Source organism: Acanthochromis polyacanthus, chromosome 9 (genome assembly GCF_021347895.1).
Source record: "Acanthochromis polyacanthus isolate Apoly-LR-REF ecotype Palm Island chromosome 9, KAUST_Apoly_ChrSc, whole genome shotgun sequence".
NCBI lineage: Eukaryota > Metazoa > Chordata > Actinopteri > Pomacentridae > Acanthochromis > Acanthochromis polyacanthus.
This window is the reverse complement of record NC_067121.1, coordinates 7,435,659-7,462,375: the sequence shown is the minus strand read 5'-3', so window position 1 is coordinate 7,462,375 and position 26,717 is coordinate 7,435,659. Positions and strand designations below refer to the sequence as shown.

At 39.1% G+C, this 26,717-nt stretch overlaps 1 protein-coding gene across 2 annotated transcripts in view; it reads right to left on the bottom strand.

Annotated features, from left to right (window-relative positions):
• LOC110963949 (receptor-type tyrosine-protein phosphatase N2-like) overlaps positions 1-26,717 on the bottom strand; it is a 280,181-nt gene that overhangs the window by 226,469 nt on the left and 26,995 nt on the right. Inside the window, exons 3-5 of one of the 2 annotated variants that reach the window (XM_051953002.1) lie at positions 15,567-15,680; positions 3,710-3,824; positions 747-885 (exon numbers count right to left, since the gene is read on the bottom strand). In XM_051953002.1, coding sequence (XP_051808962.1) covers positions 747-885; positions 3,710-3,824; positions 15,567-15,680 — 368 coding nt within the window. The remainder of the gene's footprint in view (positions 1-746; positions 886-3,709; positions 3,825-15,566; positions 15,681-26,717) is intronic. The other variant, XM_051953003.1, reaches the window with a different exon arrangement.

Sequence of the window (26,717 nt, the reverse complement as noted above, 5' to 3'; positions counted from 1 at the left end):
TGCGCCAGTTGTTTCTGTCAGAATCGTCACGCCTCTGTTGTCACTTCGTTACGCCCGCCTTCTGACTACACTTCATGGTGATTGGTCCGGCCAGTTTTAGGAGAATCCAGCCTCGAGCCTTATGGAGGGTAACTAGACCCACCCTGGCAGAGAATTAAATTCTTTGCCGTGGGTTGTCAAGCGCGGCTAGGCTAGATTTTACTGCCATAACTTCATGGAAGACTGTCTGAGTTGTCGCTCCTTCGTGGTTGTTCTGTTTCCATAGAGGTGCACGATTTTATAAGGTTGTGAAAAATGAGTCCACAATGACAAAAAAAAAACATAAGTAGTAGAAAAAGAAATTCCATCACACCCACATCAGGAGTTCTTTTGGTACATCTACACTAAGAGCTGCTGTTGTATGTTTTAGTTTAGCTGCTTTCTTTCACAATTTCTGTATTTCTTTAATGGATTTTGACACAGGACCTGTTTTTACCTCTTTGTTTATTATATTTCTTAAATTGTTCAGTTATTTATTGCTAAGTCATGCATAACTCTGCTAAAGCAGTGTAATTATAAAAAAATTTCTCAAACTGTTTTAAACTAGAAAATAAATACGTCAAGAGTTCTTCCCTTTGCACCTCCAAGGCGGTGTATCATTTATCAAAATATTGTGATTAAAATGTGAGTGCCCTGAATGAACCCTCCGACAGCACAACAAAACCATTAAACTGGAGGAGCAGTGGACACCCAGACCAAACCCTGACCTTGCCAGGCGAGCTCAGGCTGGAGGCAGTCTTCGGAATGAGGCCAAGACGTTGGAGGTATGTCTGCAGGTTTCTGCTGAGCTCCACATCCACCGGCTTCACCCTCTGGTCCACTGGGTCCATTGCTTCAGCTACCGGCCTGCAGGGGAGGAAGGCAGTGAGTGGAGGGATGAAGAGAAAGAAAAAATATGTACGTGGCAGTACCAGAGCTAAGTACAGCCATATAACCCCTCAATACAAAGACAGTAGTCAAATGTAACTGTGTGGATGGACTATATGGCTTCAGTAGTCACAAAAAAAGGGAAACGCACAAACTGCAGGGACAAAACAACCAGTAGCAAAAACTAATCTGTCAAGCTAAATGTTGAATAAATGCTTTGTCCAATTTTCCACCTAAACTGAGTACTGCTTCATAAACAGCAGCTCTGACTCAAACTAAAAGTCAAACTGGAGATGCAAAGATGGTCAGTTTGTCAGATAACAGAAATAAAGAGCTAAATTCTTTGACAGATCACACACTGGTCCATGTTGTCAACTATTGTACACTATACGAGACAAAACGAGTCTTTTGATCCAGATACCCTACATCTATGACTATTTCCATGCCAATACCTTCTCGTCTGAGCAAGACGTAACACACAGATCTTGTATGGCTCCTTTTTCTCCCACTGAGATCACTTGAAGGGTTTAGAGCAGGGGTGTCAAACTCCGTTCCTGGAGGGCCACTATCCCGCATGTTTTAGATGTTTCCCTCTTCCAACACACCTGATTCAAATGATCAGGCTCGTTATCAGGCTTCTGCTGAGCTTAATGATAAGCTGATCATTTGAAAGGGGTCAGAGTGGTCTGACTCACTTTCTGCAGATTTTGAGAACAATGGGTTCAAACTTTTGTGTTTTCAAGAATGGTCTAACATTCCACTGTAACACTAGATTTCTGTGGTGGGTTAGACCCTTTGCCACTAAAATCTAGACCATGAAACATTACAGAAATGATCTAAGACTCAGTTCAGATTTGTTGTGGGTTAGACCACTTCTGAACTCCTGAAACGATTCTTTTGGTAACTGTCTTTGTTGTTTGGCTTATTTCAACTTGATAGTTGGGACACTTGCTCAGATTGCTTTTCTTACAATGTCTTCTGGTTGTTGGTATTGTTTTATTTGCATGACTGTTGTCTCTTCACAGGGATTCTGTTTTATGGGGGGGAACTGGAGAACCCAGGAGCAGGCACAGAGAGACAGGCAAACTGGTGAAATCAGGAAAGGGGTTTTATTTAAGCAGAAAACTAAAACAATACATGGAGAACTGAACTGGGGGAAATCAACTAAACCAAGCTACTACTGACAAACACTATGGACTCAAACGGAAGATCACAAAACTAATCTGAATGGCAGAACTAAGCTAAGGATAGGTACTCACAACCAGGGGAAAACTAGACAGAAGAGAAAGGGAAGCAAGTTCAGGGAATCCGGGTGGAGAGGAGCAGAGCCCTAAAAGGGGAAATCCAGGAGGCAGGGGGGAAACAAAGTCCAAAAAGTGAGCAGAGTTTCTGCAGGAGTGATTCTATGACCCAGCAAAGACTGAGTGACTGAGCGGGGTTTAAATAGTGAGGAGAGCTTGTGGACAGGTGAGCTGAGTTCAGTGATTACTGCAGCTGACAGTCATTGGGGTAATCAGCAGGCAGAGTGCAGGTAGAGCAGGAGGGCGAGTGGCAGGGAGAGAGAGGCATGAGAGAGAGGTGACAGACAGGGAACCAAAAAGGCAGGACAAAACCCAGACAGATCAGGAAACAAGAAAGGAGGAAAAAGAGGAAGAAAGGGGGAAGAAGGGCAGGGGCCAGAGCAATATCCTAACAGATTCACCTGGTTCAATAAAGGTTAAAGGAGTGCAGCACATTTAAACATGTTCTTTTGAGCTGTCCGCTAAAGTATATGACTGTACTGAGATGAAACACTGGTGTTAATAATAATGTTTTAAACCATCTTGAACTTTGTAAAGCCAATGCTGCCAGAGGGATCCACTACGTCATCAAATTAACACCTAAAGACTCAACTCTCTGAATCAAAATTGCACATTTAGAAAATTTTACCATAAAAATAACCCCTTCCTCCATTAAAATGGCTCCGATGTAACCTCATGCTGATAAGACTCAGCGTCTAACCTTCTCATTTGTTCCTGCATTTGGGGTAAATTCATTCTTTTCTCAAATTAAAAATCATAACTGGCAGCTCCAGAAGAAAATGTTTGTCTTCTAGAAGAGCATTATACTACACGCAGCAAAGTGATTAATGACTGATTGGGATCTATCCACACAGGTTCAAGGCTGCAACTCCAGCTCAAAGGTGCATCTAATAAAAAAATACTGACTTATGCAATCACTTATTTTATATTTTTATTGAATCAACATCTCTCAAAAAATCTGTTTTCGATTTGGCATGAAAGAGTCTTTGTTTTGGGCAATTTCTTATAAAAAAACAAACAAAAATAACTTGACCACAATTCCATGCTAAAATGCAATAAATGTGGGAAACTTTTTATTGCAAGGGGAGTGAGAGTTCTGGCAAAACAAGATGGTTTTCATGTTTTGTTGTAGTTTACCACATATGGCAAAGTAAAAATTCAAGTCATTCACTGAGTTCGTACAATAAGGGTAAATTAACACAGATTACAGTCGACTCTACGAAATAAAGTCAGTAAGTAACTGTCAGCTGGAAAATAACTGCCAACAAGAGAGAATTCAGAGATGAAGAGACACATATCTGTGCAGAAAAAAAGCTGCACACACCTCAGAAAATATAAATAGATCTACTTTTTGATTACAGTGAAAGCATAGTGATGGTCTGCATGGGTTTTTCAAGCTTTAAGGCTCCAAATAAGTCTCTCGCTATCACTATGAAGCTGTAAAACCAGCTTGTGGGACACATCGCAGAGCTAAAAATGTGTACACTGGGTAAACTTCTGACCTGCTGTCGGTGTTGTAGACAGGCAAGTTCTGCTGCGGCCTGTAGGGAATCCTCCTCAGCTTGGATAGCTCCTTGGACAGGACCTGCTGGGTGGCATCGTCCTCCCAGGTCAAACCTATGGACAGAAGCAGGAAACACATCAGAACATACAGGAAGTCATCAGATCTACACTCGTGTGTCTCAGGTGGAAAATATTAATTGGATTCTTAATTGAACTGCACCAGAACGCTGAAAAAAAATGACATTCATGTGTGGACAAAACGTCCGGCTGATGGGCGGTAAGCACGGCCTAGAACGAAGGGCGAGGAACTGCTGAGCCGGCAGCAGTTTGCTTAAACTCATTAGGCCACTCATTAACGGAGCCGGCGAGGCAACAGCGTCCTCCCGAGACGCTGCTGAGCGACCGACTGTTTCACTGACTAAGCAGAAAACATTTCTCCTTCCTCCCGCCACAGTTCAGCAGCACAGGCGAGACGAGCAACTTGGAAATTCATTTTGCAGACAAAAGTTCACCAGAAACGAATGAATTCATATTTACAGAACCACGACCACAAAGACGTGAGAGAGGTTGAGGGCTGAAGCAAGCAGGTCTACACACCGTTGGATCATCAATGTTAGGTTGAAAAAGCAACACCAAACGCAACAATTCTCCCCAGTGAACACCCATTTTCTACCTACGTCGAATTACAACTTGTGAAGCTAAGACTCCTAAAAGCCTTCATGTCAAATCAGCCAAGTAGAAGTGACAACTCTCGGATTATAAAGACATAACTGGATGGTGAAGCATGATGGAAGCACCTGATGCTAATTTATGAAGTGAAAGGGGAACTGGGTGACTGAATTGTTCAATACACTGCAGCTTTATCAAACATATTTCGAGATAGACTCACAAATTCACAGTTCTTATAACAAGACATTCTACAAATTGTTTGACAAGGCAACATTTAATACCAAAAATGAATGACAACATTGTGACTACTGCTATCTTTGCAATGACGTTTTCGCATTTTGGACCTTTATTGATTCTGGAGTAAAATAATAATCTCAAATCTCTTGCAATCTCAAATTCCAAGATGCAAACTTGCTGTGTCCAGGCAGAGATGGAAACCAGATTTTCTGTTTCCTGCTGCATCCACATGAAATAATTTGCACAAAAAAGTTAAATCAAAAAGTCTGTTGTAAACTCAATAATTTTGTTTTATTTTGCTAACTTTCTTTGTTGTTTGGTTTCTTTCAACTTGCTAGTTGGGACAGTTGCTTTGCCGATTGCTTTTCTTACAGTGTCTCTAGGTTGTTGGTATTGTTTTATTTGCACGGCTCTGTTCTCTTTACAGAGACTCACCTGGATCAGTAAAGGCTAAAGGGGCGCAGCATATTTAAACCTGTTCTTTCTGAGCTGTCAGCTAAAATATATGACTGTACTGAGATGAAACACTGGTGTTGATACTGACGTTTTGAATCATCCTGAACCTTGCAGGCAACGCTGCTAAAGAGATCCACTACGTACATCATCAAATGAACACCTAAAGACTTAACTCTTTAGAATATGTTTCCTTAAAAATAACTGCTTCTTCCCTTAAAATGGCTTAGATGTAACCTATGTGTGCTGTAAAGCTAATCTAAGCTATACACCAACAAGCTGTAATACTGGAATTAAGTCAGACATCGAAACGACTACAGAAGAAGAAGAAAGATCCAGAAGGTCCCACCCTGCAAGCTGACTTGATTTGTTTTTTAAAATTATGAAACTTCCGAAATCAGAATCCTTTTTCTTTTAAACCATCACTGGCACATTCTAGTTTAAAGGTGGAAATTCTCAACAATTATTGAGATTTCCCTCATAATTTGTCTACCAGCATAAAAAACACCATGTATGCATATTACCAAGATATAAAGTTGATTTTAACTGTGAGGGATCGACTTACTGAGGTTGGTGATGCTTAATTTTAGATACATGATAGTTAAAACTCATCACAACGAGTTGACATTCTACTTAGCATCACCTAATTTTGGTGCAAAGCTTTGGACCTGTGATTCTGACGGTTTTAGATTCTGCTTTCTTTCCCTTCAAACCCTCATATTGTTCAGTGGTGGTTGCAGATTGCAGGACGGCAGTGCTGGAGCTGTGATCAACATCCTCCTCAACCACAGTAATGTCCACTTCAGGGGATACTGGAGGGGAAAAGTCCTCCGTCCTCTGTGGTGCCTTGAGGTTCTTTGTCTGGCCTGGAGATGCCACCGAGAAACTCCTCTCTGTAATTAAGTTCCGAGCCGATGGTGGAGTTATACTACAAAGTTCAAAAATAAAACTGGGAATGATAAATGATAGGCTTTAATTGGAATAGACCCGTTTTGGGGTGGTCAGTTTGAAAAATATCACCTTGTTTTATATGTGGTTTGGTAAAGACAAGTATCTGATTCTTAAAAATTGTAAATTCTTAATCAGTTCTGATCATTTTTTGTCTCACTGACGGAACTGTTTTCTGCATTCTCCCCAGCTTTTCCAGCTTCACTGATGTTTACCTTTGTGCATCAACCATTCTTATTTGTTATTTATTAAATGCTTGATTGTACATCAGTGGCTAAGCAGACGCTATTTGTCTTGGCTGTGGAAATGAGTACACAAGAGGATGTCTGCATCTCTCTTCTTCTACGGTAATAAAAATATTACTCGGTTTGTTTAACTGCATCTGCATCAGTGTCAGCCAGACATTCCAGTGCATTTACTGGACTTGGCAAGTGAAGAATGTCTGCATCAGTGACAAAGAAAAAAAAATCTCTTCTGCATTTCAGCAAGTGTACAAAAGGACAAGCTTGATGAGCTGCTTGGGCATTCACGTCTGTTTCCTATGCTTAACATGCATCCAAACACAGCTTTTTGGCAACCGAACAGAGGAGCAGGCGCCAACACCAGATGGGGTAGCGGAACGAAATGTTACCGGAAATATGGCCGAGCTGCGCAAAGCACAACACGAGCCGAGGCATTTGGCAGATGAGCGATGACGTTGCTGAGAGACTCGGGTAATACAGACTGCGTCTCCAGATGTGATGCCATGAGATGTGGGTCCACCACGGAGGACGCTCGAGACGAGAACGAGAACATCGTCCCCGTCAGCTGTGGGTGATTAGAAACTGAAATGCCTCAGTCTGAGCTGAGGAAAGAGATGAACTGGGGGAAAAGTGAGGAGGATGCTCACACAGCACAGAACAGAAACAGCTGGTGTGGAAGAGGAAAAAGTGATGGCAAATAAAGCTGAAGAGCAAAATGCAGCTTTAAATCATGACCATATGATTAGCAGCAGAACATGAAGAAATCAGTGCAGTAAATAATCAAACAGACAATAAAGAGGTGGAGTCAGACTACTGGCTTTAAAACCAGCTCTGTAACACTTGGCTTGGTCTGTAACAGAATAACATCTAATGTAAATTTGTTATAAACTACATTAACTCTGGTAAAACATAATTTATCAATATTTATGTTTCATACACTACTGTTTACTTGCTTCAGTTGGAAATGTCCTTATTCTTGAAAGAAAGACTGTTTTTTTCAATAAATTAATCAAGAATACAGTCTAGACATTGTTAATGTGGTAAATGACTATTCTAGCTGGAAACAGCTGATTCTTAATGGAATATCTCCATAGGGGTACAGAGGAACATTTCCAGCAACCATCACTCCTGTGTTCTAATGCTACATTGTGTTAGCTAATGGTGTTGAAAAGCTAGTTGATGATTAGAAAACCCTTGTGTTACTATGTTATCACATGAATAAAAGTGTGAGTTTTCATGGAAAACATGAATTGTCTGCGTGACTCCAAACTTTTGAGCAATAGTGTATAATACATGGACTCATAAGCCAAACCTTACATACACTTATAAAGATCATGTATATCATTTAGTCTTGAGCATCCAATGATTCCTGAAACTCTTAATTTTCTATGCTGGAATGAACAAAAAACATTTCACACAAAAAACAATCATGCATTTTCTTACTGTCTTAGATTTGAAATAAATCTGCTGGGTCAAAAATATACATACAACAGCTTGAATTATCATTTTTGGTGATGTAAAAAGTTGTGTAAATCTAATTTTCTTGGGAGTAACCCTAACCCTAACCTAACCCTCTTCCCTCTTTGTGAGTGATTGTGATTGACTACAGCTGCTGACTCCTCTGAGCGAATGTAAATAGGAGCCATTTGATCTACTTATTAGACTTTGTAACAAACGCTAAAGTGGGAAAGTCTGAGGAGCCCAGCAAAGATATGAAGAAGTAAATCAATGAGTCGAGCAAATCAGAAAGTCTCTTGGAACCATTTCAAAGCAACCACACATCCAAAAAAAAAAGCATCTGTACCAACACATATTTGTCAGTATAAAGTTCATGGTACAGTTCTGTCCCTGCCACAATCAGGAAGAAAACTCAAACTACCACCTGGTGCTGAGAGACAATTGGTCAGAATGGTCAAGAGTCAACCAGGTCTGCAATGAATTAAAAGCTGCTGGAACACAGCTGTCAGTGTTTTACATCAACATGAGCTGAGAAGCTCCATGAAGAAGGAAGTTCTTCCTCTAGAAGCAGAACCTAAAAGCTCAACGTTTGCTGTTGACCGCGTGGACACACATCTCTGGAGAGACCTCAAAATGGCTGTCCACCAACGGTCACCATCCAACCTGACAGAACTGGAGAGGATCTGCAAGGAAGAATGGCAGAGGATCCCCAAATCCAGGTGTGAAAAACTTGTTGCGTCATTCCCAAGAACACTCGTGGCTGTACTAGCTGAAAAGGGTGCTTCTACTCAATACTGAGCCCAGGGTCTGAATATTTCTGACCATGTGATATTTCAGTTTTTCTTTTTTAATACATTTGCAAAAATTTCTACATTTCAGTTTTTTTCTGTCAAGATGGGGTGCTGAGTGTACATTAATGAGAAATAAAATGAACTTTTTTGATTTTGGCAAATGGCTGCAATGACACAGAGAGTGAAAAATTTCAAGGGGTCTGAATACTTTCCGTACCCACTGTATGCCTTCTGGAGGAAAAATCTGTGTTTAGATGAGACAGAAATCCAGCTATTAGGCCCCAATGACCGGTCAAGCATGGCGGTGGCAGTATCATGCTCTGTGGAACTGGTGCTTTACACAAAGTAAATGGAATGATAATCAGAAAAACTAAAATCATCAGTCAGAGGGTTTGATCTTGGGTGCAGTTGAGTGTTTCAATAAGACAATGATAAAGAAAATGTAAAGAAATGGTTGAATCAGTCTAGAATTAAGGTTCCTGACTTAAACCCATCAAGAACCTCTGAACAGTGATTAAAAAAACAAAAAACAAAATTAAAAACAAATTCAGTTGAACTGCATCGATTTTGTCAAAAGGAGTGGTCAATAAAACAACAAGAAGCTTGTGGACGGAAACCAAAAGCACTTAATTGAGGTGAAAATACATAAAGGACATTTAACCGAATATTAGAATTTCTGTATGTATATTTTTGACAAAGCAGATTTTGTCATATTTTCACAAGACATTTAATAAAAATCTATGGAACACACAAAATGTGTGTTTCAATGATTCCATCACAGAAAATTAAATGGCTGTAGGAGTCACTGGAACTTAAGACTGCCATGATACACATGGACTTTACAAATGTATGTAAAGAAAAAGCAGCAGTCTGTCCACAAGAAGCTTTCAGATCCTTCACCTGAATCAAAAACTGAAAGATTAGAAATTCTGACAGCGGCAATATCAGTTAGCACAAGCGTCTGAACTGGGTTTAGTCTGCTAAGACTATCAGAGCAGAAAGCAAAGTGACTGTTAGAAGAGGAGCCTTGACTATAAAGGAGCTGTGAAAGCTGCCCGAAGCAGCTCAGGGTTGAAGCAAAGACGCATTTGCTCAAGGTTAAAAGGTTTCATTCTGACTAAATAAAAATACAAATGAAGCTTATCCTGAGGCTCCAAGAATCTGTGGCAGGAGGGGAAAACAACTACAGGAAGAGTAGGCGAGTTCAGTCATATTCATTCTGTTTTAGATCAGTGTTGTTTTTTTAAGTCTATACCAACTCCCAGGAGAAGTATTTGACCATTTAGCTGCTAAATGCTGCAGCAGCTCATGTCCGGCGGCTGAACAGGTGGATTACAACAAAGGAGCTGCAAATGTGGGCGATAAATATATTTTGTCAGTTCTAACACTGTTTATTATTACAATATTAGGAGTTGGTTGTTTGAAATATCACCCACAACCCAAAAAAAATTAATAAACTTTACTTTTTACAAATAATAAAAAGTTTTATTGTTGGGGTTTGAGAGCATCTAATGGAATTTAAATCTACAATCTACAATCCAAAGTTGACATTTAAGTTAGAAAATTGGATGTAAAACTGGAGTAGTGACAGATTACACACCTGCTGCTTTACTGTGCACATAATGCCTTCTATCCTGCTTGTTACTGATAGAAATCGACGGAAAAGGAGATAAAACACTGAGCAAGAAATTCACTTCAACCACCGTGTCCGTCTCCGTCAACAGTTCTTTCTAGCTACTGAATGCTCGCTCCCGCCTCAGTCGGCAGCGAATCCAATTGAATCGGCTCAACTCATTACAGAACATTCCAGCACCTTCTTTACACGTCTGCAAAATGAGTTACGACCCCAACCGCCACGAATCGGGCGCGAGCCTCCCTTTAGCAGCTGCGCAGCGCGTCAGGCCAGCTTTCGCCATCAAAGAGCCATAAAAGTGCCTTTTAATGGCGGTGGCGGTAACTGAGAAAACGGGCGTTAGCGGCGGGCGAACAGACGGCAACTGACACCACAGGTTAATAAACGTTGGAGCCCCTGCCAGGATATTCAGAGCGGCTCCGAGCTTCCCACAGAGCAAACCGACTACGGGAATGTCGACCAGTTGAAGTACAAACTCAGCTCCTATGGCTGATGTTCTGTTTGGCAAAAGGGAAGTAGATCGCATTTAAACCGTGAGAATGAGTTCATCATATAGGAGGAGGTTCAGAGGAACAGTGTACAGCCCTTAGAGGCACATTTTTGTAATTTGTGCCATTGATTAAAAGAAAGTAACTTGATGTTGATGCTATGCTGCATTTCCAGAATCAGACTGAGGAGGCCAGAGGTCACAGGCATTGAGTTTGATTACAAGAACAAAGAACACAGTTTTGGAAATCCGCAAGCTGGCTTTGCATCATCGGTTTTGTTTTTCAGAAGAACAGTTTTCTGTTTTCGTTCTCGCCCGTGTGCTTGACAACCACCAGCGGCCAAATTCACTAAGAGCCACGCTAATTACAACCGAGGGCCAAAACATTGCAGGCTTCCACCAGTTTAGCTCCCGATTTATGGAGAGCACTTAAGCAAATCTAATTTCCACAACCTGAAGTTCTTCCACAATTACTGCAGCTCCAAAACAAAACAACTGCAGAGAACTGAAAGAACAAGGTGAGAGAAGTTTGTCCAACAAACACCTGAACAACACAATCTACTGTCATTTAGAGTCCTTTAACAAGACGTGAGCTTTTAAAACAAGCTTCTAGCATGTTAGGTATGTTTGCTCGTTTGGGTCTTGTCATTTTGTGTACTTCAAACTGCTTGGATTTAAGGTGTTACCAGGGGTCGAGGTGTTGACTCTTCAACTCTTCACCATCCAGTTTCAGTTATGAAAACACAACTCTGCCATTGAAAAGGCTGCTTGGTTCTACTGTGATTAAGATGGAAGCAGTGTTATTATTCCTCTTTCTAACTTCATATTTGTTGGGAGTTTCAGCGAGAAATTTTTAGAACTATAGGTCAGTGTTTAGTGACTGATTTTTCAGTAAAAAATGTCGATTTTTGCTACTGTTTTTCATATCTTGACTTGGAGACTTGATGCATTTCAAAAAAGTGTCCCGAGTGTCGTTTACCAACAGAGTCAAAAACAACAAAAAGAGAAAATTGAGACAAAAACCCCCAAAAGACTGAAAATGACCAAAAATGAGACGAAAAACAATAAAAAAGACTGAAAATAGCAAAAAAAGACAAGAAAACAACAAAAAGATCACAAATGAGACAAAAAAATCAAAAGATTGAAAACGACAAAAAAACAACAAAAAGACATTAAAAATGGCCCAAAGTGAGACGAAAAATAATAAAAAAGACTGAAAATGACAAAACGAATAAAAGTGATTGAAAATGACCAAATAAACTACAAACAGAGACTAAAAAGAGATAAAATGAGACCAAAAAAACAAAAACGATTGAAAATGACAAAAAAAAATAGACAATAAAACAGCAAAAAGATTCAAAATGACCAAACAAATTAGACAAAAACAGCATGAAAGTATGGATCCATCCTGCCTTGTATCAACAGTTCAGCCTGTTGATGGTGTAATGGTGTGGGGGATATTTTCTTGACACACTTTGGGCCCTTTAGTACCAACTGACCAACACCACAGTGTACCTGAGTATTGCTGCTAACCATGTCTATCCTTTTATGGCCACAGTGGACCACCTTCTGATGTTTACTTCCAGCAGGATAATGCTTCATGTCACAAAGCTTAAATCATCTCAAACTGCTTTCTTGAACATGACAATGAGTTCACCGTACTCCAATGACCTCCACAGTCACCAGATCTCAACCCAATAGAACCTTTGGGATGTGGTGGAACAGGAGGTTGGCCTCATGGATGTCACTGTGTGATCATGTCAATATGGACCAAAATCTGAGGAATGTTTCCAACACCTTTTTGAAAGTATTCCACCAAGAATTAATGCTGTTCTGAAGGCAAAAGCAGGTCCAACTTGTAACTAGCAAGGTGTACCTAATAAAGTGGCCAGTGAGTGTATAATAATAGGAGAAAACCAACTGTGATATCGTTCCAGAGGCCTGAAATGCAGATGCTTCAGTGTCTTTAAAGTTTTGTCCTCCCTAATGGCTGCTGCCAAACGTCTCATTTGCATAATTCATTTCACTTTGGAGACAAATGCCTCCAAATTTGTTGCTATTCTGTGAAATCAGAATATTTCCGGCTCTCCCGCTGAGTGCCAATTCACCGAAATAAACCAGAGGAGCAGTTTTTTGTTGTTGGTTGCTCTTTTGTTTTGTTTTGTTTTTGTTTTTGCAGAGGAGAAGAGAGGAAGTGAAACAAACCAGGTTCAAAAGAAAGACGGTGGAAAAAAGAGACAAAAAGAAAGTCATTCTCTCCTGAGCGGTTTGCAGGCCGAACCGGTCGTTCAAAGGGACGTTTGCATGATGAAAGAGGATGAAACATTCGGAGGCACCCAGAGGGACGAACCGCAGGACTCTGCCTCCCTCTGGTGGATCAGCAAACCATCAGCAGCTTGTTCAGGCGACAACTTGGCTGTTCAAACTGAAAATTCAAACAAACTGCCTCCTCATTCACTTAACCCTGATAAACGTCTGAATGAGTTTAGAGGAACCACTTTCTAAACCTGCAACACGTTCATCACGAGCTGCATCAGCTGCAGGAGCCAATCAGAGCTCAGTTTCTAGAAGCTTGTTGACCAACAGGTTGCTGCAACAGTTGCTGTGGTGCATTATGGGATTAAGTCGGAGCTCAAGTGTTCCAAGAAAAGAAATAAACTCCAAGTTTTTTCAGACTTTTCTCACCAGTTTGTTTCGCAAAATTCCTGAATTTTATTTTAAATTCTGATACAGAACACGTGATGTAGAAGCCTGCCAGACAGGATGCAGGGAATACAGGAGGTGTATGAGGCATATAAGATGAAATAAAAACGAAAAAGAAAGAAATGTAAGTTACAGTAGGGCTGCGGGTTTTTTTCTGAGAAACTTGGTGTGATGTACAAAACTGTACATCAAAAACAATCACTGAATATGTAACCGTCAACTAATTAATCAAGGATCACCTTTCATTTCTCCTTCTCGTGGTTCAATTAAAAATAGATTCAAGATTCAAAAGTTATATAATATTATAAATATATTAGGGCTGTCAAAATTAAAGCGTTTACATGGATTAATCCATCATCATGATTAATCTGATTAAAAAATTCAACACAATTAACACATCTGCAGCGCAGAATGACTCCCTGAAACATCTCTGGAAATGCATTTCAGGCAGTTTGTCCAAGCAGACTTGCTGTCGCACACTCGCAAATGGGCAGCTGATCCGGTAGCGGCAGAACCAAGCAACTCGGACAGGAAGACGGTAAACAGTAGGCTCGACGGATTAATCAGCTCGATTATCGCCCTTTTCAAAATAACCATCATCGGCCAGAGTTTTGCCGATGAAACGCCGATATATTCTGAATTTCTGATGAAACAGTAAATGCTGTTAAGTGTTCGAGTTGTGCATAATTACGTATAGGAGTAAGCTACAGTCAGACAACATGACAGGAGTGGACTGAGCCAACAAGTCAGTTTAAAACAACGAAAAGAAGTGAAAAAAAGTGTGAAAAAGTGAAATTAACAATGACTCCACACGTTTCCCATTTCAGTTCAGAGTTTTTATTGTTTACTTGAGATAATATCAGTCAAACTGAAGTTGAGTGGATTTGACTCAGTAGAAAAATACATGAGAAAATAGGGAAAAATAAATTATTATTGTAATGTATATTGTAATATATTGTAATATATATTATCATTATTATTATTATCTCATTATATATATTTCGAAAATTAAAGCTAATAATGAGGTGGAGATCGGAAGCTAAAGTACTGTGTGTGTGTGTGTGTGTGTGTGTGTGTGTGTGTGTGTGTGTGTGTGTGTGTGTGTGTGTGTGTGTGTAGGCGTGTGTGTGTGTGTGTGTGTGTGTGTGTGTGTGTGTGTGTGTGTGTGTGTGTGTGTGTGTGTGTGTACTTGTACTTGCTACATTGTGAGAACCATTTTCTGCATTTAACTATCAATGTGAGGACATTTTTACAAAGTGAGGACATTTTGGCCGGTCCTCACTTTGAAACAGCCATGTTTAAGGGTGAAGACTTGTTTTTAGAGAACAGGTATGAATTGAGGTTTGGTTAGGGTTAGGGTAAGGATTAGGGTTAGGCAATCAGTTGTGATGGTTAAGGTTAGGGTAAGGCTCTAGGAAATGCATTACGCCTATGGATGTCCTCACTAAGATAGAAGTACAAACATGTGTGTGTGTGTGTGTGTGTGTGTGTGTGTGTGTGTGTGTGTGTGTGTGTGTGTGTGTGTGTGTGTGTGTGTGTGTGTGTGTGTGTGTATGTGGTCAGGTGCTGGCTATACTTGTGGGGACCAAATTTCCCCACAAGTATAGGAAAACCAAAAACTATGTCACTTGTGGGGACCTCATTTTGGTCCCCACAAGTTTAAACAGTGTTTTCTTGGCCATGTTGTTGTTACTGAAAAAACTGAAAGTGCAAAAACACTTTCTTTAGGGTTAGCCATTGTTTTGGTCTGCGTTAAGGTTAGGGTTAGGGTTAGGGGTTAGATATGAATGGGAGTCAATGGTAAGTCCCCACAACGATAGAAAAACATAGTGTGTGTGTGTGTGTGTGTGTGTGTGTGTGTGTGTGTGTGTGTGTACTTGTTTCTGCTATACCGGTGGGGACTTTGACCTGACTATTTGCTATAAAGGTGGGGACTTGTCTTACGGTGGGGACCTAAAATGAGGTCCCCACGGGTGGCAACACCGTTTTCTTGGCCATATTGTTGTTAATAAAAAATGTAAAAGTGCAAAAACGTTTGTTTAGGGTTAGGCATTGATTTGGTGATGGTTAAGGTTAGGGTTAGGGTAAGGGTTAGGAGTTAGATATGAATGGGAGTCAATGGTAAGTCCCCACCGGTATAGAAAAACAAACATGTGTGTGTGTGTGTGTGTGTGTGTGTGTGTGTGTGTGTGTGTGTGTGTGTGTGTGTGTGTGTGTGTGTGTGTGTGTGTGTACCTCTGTTGGACAGCTTCTCCAGCAGCATCCTGAATCGTTGCACCACAGACGGGGAGACATCGTAGGTGTAAACCTCCTTCACCGGAACAGAGTGACACCTCCCAAACATTCCATCTGTCGGCACACAAACACAAACTTTCAGAGGAGAACCCACCAACGCATGTTTCACACTGAGGTCGCTGGAAGAAATGCTCTTTTTTTATTTGCAGACTCTCACACCTGAAGAGGAATAGAAACTTTGTGCTGACAACAGTTCACACAGTTCACGAGGCAACAACAAGCACTCGCTCTTGTGACGGCGTTTAAGACACTGCTGTGATGTAAACTGAACATTATTGAACTCAGACAGCTGTTTATCAGAGCAAGGAAGTGTAAAAACAGACAGAACTGTTCAATTTTTGGTCAAGAAAGAAAGCCAAATCTGAGCTTACATCAAAATCATTTTATTCGACATTTCTCATAAAAGAAATCGGAAAAGCATAAACTTTTCACTCTGATCAGATTCAGTAAAAAACACAAAATTCTTCTCTTCTCGGCACAACTGAAAAGTCACCAGCGGCTCCACTGTGTCCAACAGTCATGCCACAAAAATTCAGGCACTTTTCAGCTGAACTGCAGGCAGTGTTTACGGGGAAAGGAAACAAGTATGGAAACTAATTAAAAACGTAAATAGAAAAACTTTATCTAGCATTTTTTTCTAGGGGTTGCACAGGGGCGTGGTGGTTAGCGCTTTAGCTTCACAGCTAGAAAATCCTCGGTTCGCATCCCAGCCTTTCCGGGATATTTCTGCATGTGTGGGTTTTTTTCCAGGTACTGCAGCTTCCTCCCACAGTCCAAAAACATGCTGAGGTCAACTGATTATTCTAAATTGCCTGTAGGTGTGAATGTCAAGTGGGCCAGACCACTGAAATCACAGCATAATGACCGATAATTATCAACAACTTCAACTTTTTTCCTTTGTTTTAGTGCAAAAAAGTATGTTCTGAAAATGTTCACGTATAAGGAATAATCTTTTACAAAAAAGTATGAACAACCTGAATTTTTTTAAGAAAAATAAATTCAGTTTCTCTTGGCCTCGAAGGCAGTCTGTGATGACTGCCATCTGTCTGTCTGTCTGTCTGTCTGTCTGTCTGTAACATTGCTCAAAAACACATCAACAGATTTGGATGAAATTTTCGGGGAAGGTCAGAAATGAAACAATGACCAGGTGATTAGACTTTGGCAGTGGTGCAGCTTAAAGTCAGGATCCACAGATTTGTTAAAGATTTCATTATCATCACAGACAGCGGCATGGCATCACTGTAACCGTGACAACAAGTGAACAGCTGCCTGCTGACGATCACATGATTGTGATCCTACTGCAAATCCATCCCTGCGAACTCATCAGGACTTATCCATCAGAAATCATACAAGGAACAATTGATTAAATTGTCCCATCAATTCCCTCCGCCCGCTACATATTTAGGTCACGCGATTCGGTATCCGTACATATCGTACACGTGCATAACACGCCTGTGCTCATTTTTTAATTAAAGATTCTATTTGTTGTAAGCCTTGGTTTAATACTGTGCTCTCTGAATGTGTTTCTTATTTAAATATGAAACAACTACAAAAGAACACATTTTCTGCGATGTGCTCAGTGACGTTTCCACGAGTTTTAGGCACATTTGGTAAAGCTCAAATCAAGTTAATCCATATTAATCATTATAATTACAATAATCCAATCTTTGGCCTCTTGTGCTTTTATTTATTGACATATATGGCGTACCATGCAGCGTGACGTTTCACTCGGTCATGCTTCCCTGTAAAAAGCCACTCAGTGGGTCGAGTTAATGTGAGCAGCAGGAGAGCAGCAGGACGCCGTCTCACTAAACGAAGCCGCAGGTTGAGAAAGCGTGTACAAAGATGAGTCAAAGGACAGAAATAAACCGGAGTATTTTCATGCACGATGATGAGCTTGGATGAGATTTTTTTTTTTAAAGTGAATTTCAGGTGACAAGAAAGTCACCGTGAATGTCTGCAAAAGGAGACGATGCTGATAAAAGAAGCTTCTGAAATAAAAAAGAAACTAATGAAGCTAATCAGGTTTGCGTGAAAAAATGCAATCTTTTTAGTTTATCCACCTTCACATGCACACCGATCAGGAAGAACATTATGACCAACTGCCTAATACTGTGCTGCTGACCCGTCAAGACCTGGACTCCACGTGCTGTGGGGATCTGAGATGTTAGTGGGGCCTCCATGGATCGGACGTTTTGTCGGATGCTGGATTGGATTGAGATCTGGGGAGTCTGGAGGCCAAGTAAACACTTCAACTAGCTGTTGTGCTCCTCAAACCATTCCTGAACCATTGTTGCTTTGTGGCACAACACATTGTCCTGCTGAAAGAGGACACAGCCATCAGGGAATACCGTTTCCATGACAGGGTGGACATGTTCTGCAACAATCCTTAGGGAGATGGTACAGTATGTGTCAAAGTAACGTCCACATGGATGGAGGACCGCCCAAAGCATCACACTGCCTCCACCAGCTTGTCTTCTTCCCATAATGCATCCTGGTGCCACATGGTCCCCAGGACAGCGATGCACTCAAACACATGATTTCTGAGTAACGTTGAACAAATGTTTATACATTATGAACGAGTTTTAGTCACTTTGGGCTAACTGTGGATAAACTTACAGTCAGTCATTTTAGATGGATTTCACATAATTTTTAACACATTTTAGAAATTCTGGAGAAGTTTTAAGCATTTGGGACATATAGAAATTAATTTTGACAAGACTTAAGTTATTTTAGGCTAATTTTGAGTCATTTTGGATCAGTTTTGGATAAACTTCAGTCATTTTGGATGGATATCTTATTTCAGACAAATTTAGACAAATTTTAGGAATTTTAGAAAAGTTTTGGTCAGTTGTACTAGTTCCAATGGTTTTGGATTATCTTTAGGTAATTGTTGACAACATGTATACCATTGTGGACACATTTTGAGTCTAGTTTTGTGTATTTGCAATGATGTGTGCAGCGAGAAGCAGAACAGTGCACACAAGGGCATGTTGTTTTTGCACATTCCTGCTTCTATTTGCACATTCTGGACTAATTTGGGGTCATTCAGGACAATTTCGTATGAAATATGGACGAGGTTTAGTCATTTTGGACTAATTTTTAATGAACTCAGGTCATTTTCACCTAATTTGTGACACAATTTGGGCTAATTTTGAATAAGTTTTAGTCATTTGGGACATTTAGAAAAATAATTTTGACAAGATTTCTGTCATTTCAGACTGATTTTAAGTCACTTTGGATCAATTTTTGATAAATTTCAGTCATTTTGGATGGATTTTATCTAATTTTGGACACAATATCGACAATTTTTAGGAATTTTGGAAAAGTTCTAGCCAGTTTTACTAGTTGTAGTAGTTTTGGACTATTTTTGGGTAATTGTTGACAACATTTATGTCATTGTAGACACATTTTGAGTCTAGTGTTGTGTATTTGCAATGATGTGTGCAGCTAGAAGCAGAACAGTGCACATGAGGCCATGTTATTTTTGCACCTTCTTTCTTCTATTTGTATGTTTTTGACTAATTTAGTCATCATTCTGGACAATTTGTAAAGCATTTTGGATAAGTTTTAGTTATTTGGGACGGATTTCACCAACTTTTGGACGCATTTTGGAGAAATTTTTAGGAATTTTAGATCACTTTTAGTTATTTTGAACTAGTCTTGGTTATTTTTTGACAAAAATTAGTAGTTGGGGGCATTTATTTTCGTACTTTTGTTTACTTGCCACAATGTGCACGGCTGGGAGAAGAACAGTGTGACCAAGGTGAGATACCAGCATGATTTGTGTGTTTTTTTTCTGTAAAAGAAAACATGATTCATCAGACCAGGACATCTTCTTTATGTGTTCAAAGATATAAACTTACTTAAAGTCAACTCAAACCTGCTGCACATTAGTGCAGCTCCAGCTGTGTTTACAACCTTTTACTCCAAGAAGGAATACAAGCCTTAAAAATGGAATTCACGTCACATCTGTCTGCATTCTGAGACACACAGATCAATACCTGGAGTTGTTTTTAGTCGTAGTGGCAGCATCTATTGATCTACAGCAGCGGTCTGGAGAAAATTAAACTCTTTGATTGATGTCTGAGGCTGAGAACTCGCTGCAAGATTCTGAAAAACACGTTGCATCACAAACCAGACGGCACGTTTCACCCGTCAAATCATAAACATTATCAAAGCTGAGAAACAGACAGCAAATAATCCAGACTCATGTTCATGTGGTGCAGTGTCAGAGATTTGTTTTCTGAGCACATTACCTGGTTTCATTTCAATAAAATGATCCAAATAGCAGCAAATATCTGTCACATAATTCCTTTTAGCTCATTGAAATACAGCAGAAAGTGATATTTTATGGTCGAAAACTGAAGATAATATAGAAAATAAAGAATTAGTGTTTGTAAAAATACTGATTATTTTAAAGGTTTTTACAGGTAGGGTCTGATTTTTTGTCAGTGTTGTTTGTTGTTCACAGTCAACATAGAAATCGATACTATTTATGTGATTTTGTGAGATATTATCTGTACTTTAACAAAAGGAAATCTGCAAAATAACAGTGAAAAAACACTGTTATCATTTTTCAGTCCTTGCTAAACATCGCCTTTCAAACATCAGCAAATATATGTAAAATAAGAATTTTTTTACTGATTTAAATACAACAAAAATTGTGTTTTGCAGTAACAAAGTTGGAAAAGAACAAAGTGTAATTGATGTGAACATTTTACAGGTTAATTTGTTTTACAGTCAACATGTGAATTAATATATTTCCTGTGATTGTACTCAACTTCACCTGGAATTTCACAAAACAAGAAAAACCTATTAAAACAAAACAGCTAAACCACATTATTGACCATTTTTCAGTCATTAATATACAATCATTTCCATTCCAAATAAGAGCACATATCTGTTAAATAATTATTTTAGCTGATTTAAATACAGTAAAAATGGTGTAATTTTATGGTTGAAAACTGAAAAAAGAACAAATTATTATTATTAAAAATTGTAAAAGAAAGAATTCAGATTTTTATGTACAACATTTGAATATTATAAATTAAATAAAGCAGAGAAAATCAAAAAATTACATTTTTGAAACATTTTTTTTTACCATTTTTCAGGCCTTGATATACATCATTTTTCTTTCAGATAAATTTTATGTGTACTCAATACTATCTGTAATTTAACAAAACTAGGAAACCTATTGTTTTAAAAACTTCATTGTCCATTCCAAATAACAGCAATTAGCTGTAAAATAATTACATTTAGGTGTTTTAAATACAGCAAATATGGCTGAAAACTGAAAAAAGAACAAACTATTACCATTAAAAATTGTAAAAATTCAGATTTTTGAAGTGCAACATCTGTGACTTTTGTAGATATAAATTAAATAAAGCACGGAGAATCAGCAAAATAACATTTTAAAAATTTGCTCCCATTTTTCAGGCCTTGATATAGATCATTTTTCTTTCAAATAGCGACAAATGTGTGTGAAATTATTATATTTTTGATACTTTCAATACTGCAAAAGATCTGAACATCACTATTTTTACCTACATATTAGCAGGAATTAAGCAAAACTGGTAAAATCTATACAATAAAAGTGCATTGTTCAACAAACAAACAGTGTATATTAATGTATTTCAGGTTAATTGAGTTGAATTCCTCCTGGATGTGGTTTAAATTCAGTGTGTTTGTGTTGTCTTTGCTTGTGAACGTCGTCACTTATCCGCATGTTGCAGAAGAACAACTGCATGGAAATTCGTGCCTCTTTTCTATAAATACTCTCTGCGTCATTGTACTCGTTTCAATCAAACTACAAGCTCCATTTAGCAGGCGGCTGAGGATGACCGGCGGCTGTTCTGCACCGCTGTAATTACTCTCAAACATTTCTGTGTTTTGCAGAAACAACGATGAGGGAAAGACGTGACGAATGTTGGAGGAGGAGAGGAGCGGAAAAGACGCAGCATTCACCGAGTCCAATGCTGCAAATTTGACTAAACTTCCCAATTATTCCCAAACGCCATATTTTCCTTGAAGCCGTTTCTTGTTGTTAAACAAATTAGGTGGAAAATGCAGACAAATGAGTTTGTGAAATGACGCAGTCCTGCCAGGATGTGATTACAATTATGAGTCACTCTGGACTTCTGGAAGAAGGAAATTATCCTGAAAAATAACGTGTTTACCTCTTTGTGTTCATTTTTAAAGTTTGCATAAAAATCTTGTTTAGGGAGAAAAATTAAACCTCATCGTCTCCCTTTATTTCACATCCTTCCATCTTTGCATCACCTCTGAATACATGCCTCGTAATTAAACCAATCCAGAGCTACAGTAGCGATATTCACATTTAATTCTTGTGACACTTGGAGACCTTTATTTTACAGGAACTTCAACACGGTAACTTTGGTTTTATCCTCAGGTTTTGCTCTGCTAAAGTCAAGTTTTTAACAAGAGCCTGAATCAATGCATTTTGGACAAGTTTCAGTCACTATGGACTAATTTTGGAAAAACTTAGTTATATTGGATGGATTTCACTTGATTTTTGACACATTTTAAAAGTTTTGGATAAGTGGAAGTCATTTATTCATATTTTTCACAAGATTTATGTCATTTTAGACTCATTTTGAGTCATTTTAAGAACATTGTAGTCATTAAGGACACAATTAATTTCATTTTTGGACACATTTGAGTCATTTTAGACATTGATTCTGTCATTTTGGATCAATTTTGGAAAAATTTAAGTCATTTGGGATTTATTTCATCTAATTTCAGATCAATTTAGGGGTGATTCCAGAATTGGAGCACATTTGGGTTTCAAAATAACCTTCTCTTTTCTGCTCCATATTCATCAATAATGGGTAATAAACTATCAAAGGCTTGATTGGCTCAGCTTATTTATAAATGGTGGCATTTTATTCCGTGTTTTATTTGTTGTTTGATAACCCTACTCTAATCACAGTAACAGGGTTGCTAATCCATGCTAATGTTAGCTTTTTCTCAGCAGTAGAAGCTAGATGTTTAGCTAGCTGTTACTGCTGACCAAGAGGACAAACTGACTGATAAAAGAAAAAAAAAAAGAAGAAAAAGTGAAAAGAAGTTGTTCTATCCTGATAATATGCACAACAGGGATGCATGAGATAGAGTGAGACATTCAATTAAGGCTGAAAATGTTATGAAAATCTGAAACATAGAAGAGAGGACATAACTCTTCAGGTGAACCGTCTGATGATGTTAATTCCAGCGTTTCATGTGATTCACTGTTTTCATTTTCTACCAGCTAGAAAGGTTATGCTAACAGGGTTTTTGTGGGACACATGTTCCATGCATTATAATTATTATTTAAAATATTATGTTGATTAAAAAATGTTGGATGAGAAAAATAATACAAAAAAACTGAGATTTCAGTTTCATTCTAACTGTTTTATTTAGATTTAATTTGTTCATCTGGGGTGTGGACAGGAGAAAAAATGTTATTTTAGGGGATGTTACAGATTTATTTAGTATTTTTAAAAATATTTTCAAACATTCTTTTCTCCTATTTTTTAGATTTGGTCTCAGGACAAGTAAATTCACACAACAACTGAATGTTTTAGTATTTTGTACATGAACTATTTTAAATTTGATGTGTGGGATGTAAAATGTCCAATTCTGGAATGACTCATCACCTATGAACCTGGTGGGCTGTGAGGAAGCTGCTCATTCTGAATACTGGAAGCAGTCAGGAGGTGGAATTATACAAAGTTTAATGGAGACGAATGTAGGTTTCAGCTGGAACGTAGCAGTTCAGTAAAACTCTCCCTATATTGTAAAGTTAGGAGGCTGTTTAGCTGTGAGGGGATTTGAGCTCTAATAAATGTCTGTATAACTTAACAATGTATATTTTAACAACCACAAAACACTATATAACTGGATTTTCACCACATAGGAAAGGAAATGCTTGCATTGACTTCAACGAATGACCCTCCCAAACCTGCCTCTGGTTGAGAAATCGTAATGAAATAATCCATTTTAAGTTTTGTTACCTGAATGCTGATGAAGAAACAGCAGTAGAAGTTAGTAATCTGGCGTAATCTTTGGTAAAATGTGGACTCTTGATTTGGCACAACCTGTTCTCGCCACGCAACAGATTTCTTTGAAAATTCATCCGGATGTCTGGAAATTAAAGGTAAACTGTGGCAACTAACTGGTTAAACTTGCATCTTCCATTAACAAGACCGCATTTAAACCACAGCGAAGCACAACAAAGACAAACTAACATTCACACTCTGTGCCACAGGACGTGTTTTCGTCCATTTCTTCTTGTTTTCCTGGAGGAACATCTTGAATTATCCCTCATGATTATAGTCATGCATATGTGAGTCTGCAGTTTATCCCAGTTCTCTACCAGAGGGCCATAACTCAGCACCAGGCGTGTCCTCCTGTGATTTATGGTGCAGATTAGAGCAGGAGGAGGCCGTTCTCAGAAGTATTAAGATGGAGGAGATGGACTGGCAAGATGTTGACGTGGCAGCTGCAGGAAATTTAGCTTAGCCTGATGGACGATTTTACTAAATTTGTTTAAGCACTCATGATCCAAGCGGTGACTTTGGAAGTGTTTTAATGCAGGTTACTGTATGTGCAGGGTGTCTGTGTTGTCACAAATATGCTGGAAGATGGAATCCTTTCTCCTACAGAGTTGTTGTGCATTTGTGGACACGCTGAGTGAAAGCAGAAAAGCTCAGTCCCGCCTAATGAACTGGATTAAGACGTCTTAATGGATGCGTCACCTCTGGGGTCCTGCACGAGTCCATCTTGTCACTGACCAAACGCCACAAGATCAATGATATCTGGCCTCAGAGTGGCAGCAAAGTCAAGAAATTCCCTGCAAACGTGTCACCGGCTGCCTCTGGCTCTCTGGTTTCACTCTTGCTGCCAGTGCTGAAGAATAATTAGCTGCTCTGTGTGGTGTCTCTGGTGGTTTTGTCTTCTGGAGGCTTCATTTGAAATTAAAACATGCAGACACACCTTGGGAAAAAAGCAATTTACCAAAAAAATAGAGACTGGAGGTTGGATTTTTAATGGAAAATTAGCAAATTCAAACAATAACTTAAGCAAATAGTCTTTTTAGTTTTTAAGGTTTACGTTTGAAGATAAATATTCTCGGATTTCCCCATCTAGCGTGGTGGGATTAGATTTCTTTCACTGTAAAAAGAAGTTTTTAACTGTACTTGCAAGATGTGTTACTCAGATGTTCCTTGTTTTGTGAATATAAAGAAAAAAATAAGTTTCACTTTACATGTTAACACAAAAAAAACCGAAACAATCCAAAACTGTAAATAATGTCTACATAAAAAACAAACAATTTAACGAAGAGTTGGTTATTTTAAAACATTTGACTGCAAAATTAAATGTTTTACTGTATTTAAAATCATCCATCCATCCATTCTCTATACACCGCTTTATCCTTATGGTGGAAAATAAGTATTTGGTCAATAACAAAAGTCCAGCTCAATACTTTGTAATATAACCTTTGTTGTCAGTGACAGAGGTCAAATGTTTACGGTAGTTCTTCACCAGGTTTGCACACACGGTAGCTGGTGTTGTGGCCCATTCCTCCATGCAGACCTCCTCTAGAGCTGTCGCCGGGCAACACGGACTTTCAACTCCCTCTACAGATTTTCTATGGGGTTGAGGTCTGGAGACTGACTAGGCCACTCCAGGACTTTGAAATGCTTCTTATGGAGCCACTCCTTTGTTGCCCGGGCGGTGTGTTTGGGATCATTGTCATTCTGGAAAACCCAGCCACATTTCATGTTCAATGTTCTCACTGATGGAAGGAGGTTTTGGCTCAAAATCTCACGATACATGGCCCCAGTCATTCTTTCCTTAAGGGGGAGCTTCACCCAGCCGAGTACTAAAAATGACCAATGATGAAAGTTTCATATTGCACACACTTTTTAAGATAAGGAATGCAAGCTTTACATTTTTAGAGACCTCTAAACACCAACTTTACTGTGAAACCAAATTTGCTTCATTTTGAACAACTGGGTTGAAATTAAATACTGCTGAATTATGGAACCCGAAATTACATCTTGTATTTGCCCCAAGCAAAATCTCATGCAATATTTAACCTAAAATGATGCCAATGCACCACGTAGTACTTTAAGTATGGACCTGTGCACCTATTAGGCATTTTGTCATATTTTACTGTGGTTACCATGGTAATGAAACGAAACAATTGCTACAAAGATTTTCGTATATAACTCAGCATAGAATGAAGTAATCAAAAAAATGCCCAATAGGTGCATTCTACATAGCCTATACTACCAGCATGCCAAAAATGGGATTATTTGGTCAAAAGCGTAAGAAGATAAATTAAGGGGCAGTTTATGTGTGTCCGAAAATCACGTTTTGAGAAATCGGCACTTAATTTCAATCCAGTTGTTCAAAATGAAAAAAAAATGGTTTCACAGTAAAGTTGGTGTTTAGAGGTCTCTAAAAATGTACAGGTTGCATACCTTATCTTAAAAAGTGTGTGCAATATAAAACTTTCAACATTGGTCATTTTTAGTACTCAGCCGGGTGAAGCTCCTCCTTAACACGGATCAGCCGTCCTGTTCCCTTTGCAGAAAAACGTCCCCAAAGCATGATGTTTCCACCCCCATGCTTCACAGTAGGTATGGTGTTCTTGGGATGCAACTCAGCATTCTTCTTCCTGCAAACTCGACGAGTTGAGTTTATACAAAAAGTTCTAATTTGGTTTCATCTGACCCCATGACATTCTTCCAGTCCTCTTCTGGATCATCCATATGCTCTCTGACAAACTTCAGATGGGCCTGGACATGTACTGTCTTAAGCAGGGGGACACGTCTGGCACTGCAGGATTTGATTCCCTGTCAGCGTAGTGCATTACTGATGGTAGCCTTTGATACTTCCCAGCTCTCTGCATGTCATTCACCACATCCCCCCATGTAATTCTGGGATTTGTGCTCACTGTTCTCATGATCATTTTGACCCCACGCGATGAGACCTTGAGTGGAGCCCCAGATCCAGGGAGATTATCAGTGGTCTTGTATGTCTTCCATTTTCTAATAATTGCTCCCACACTTGATTTATTCA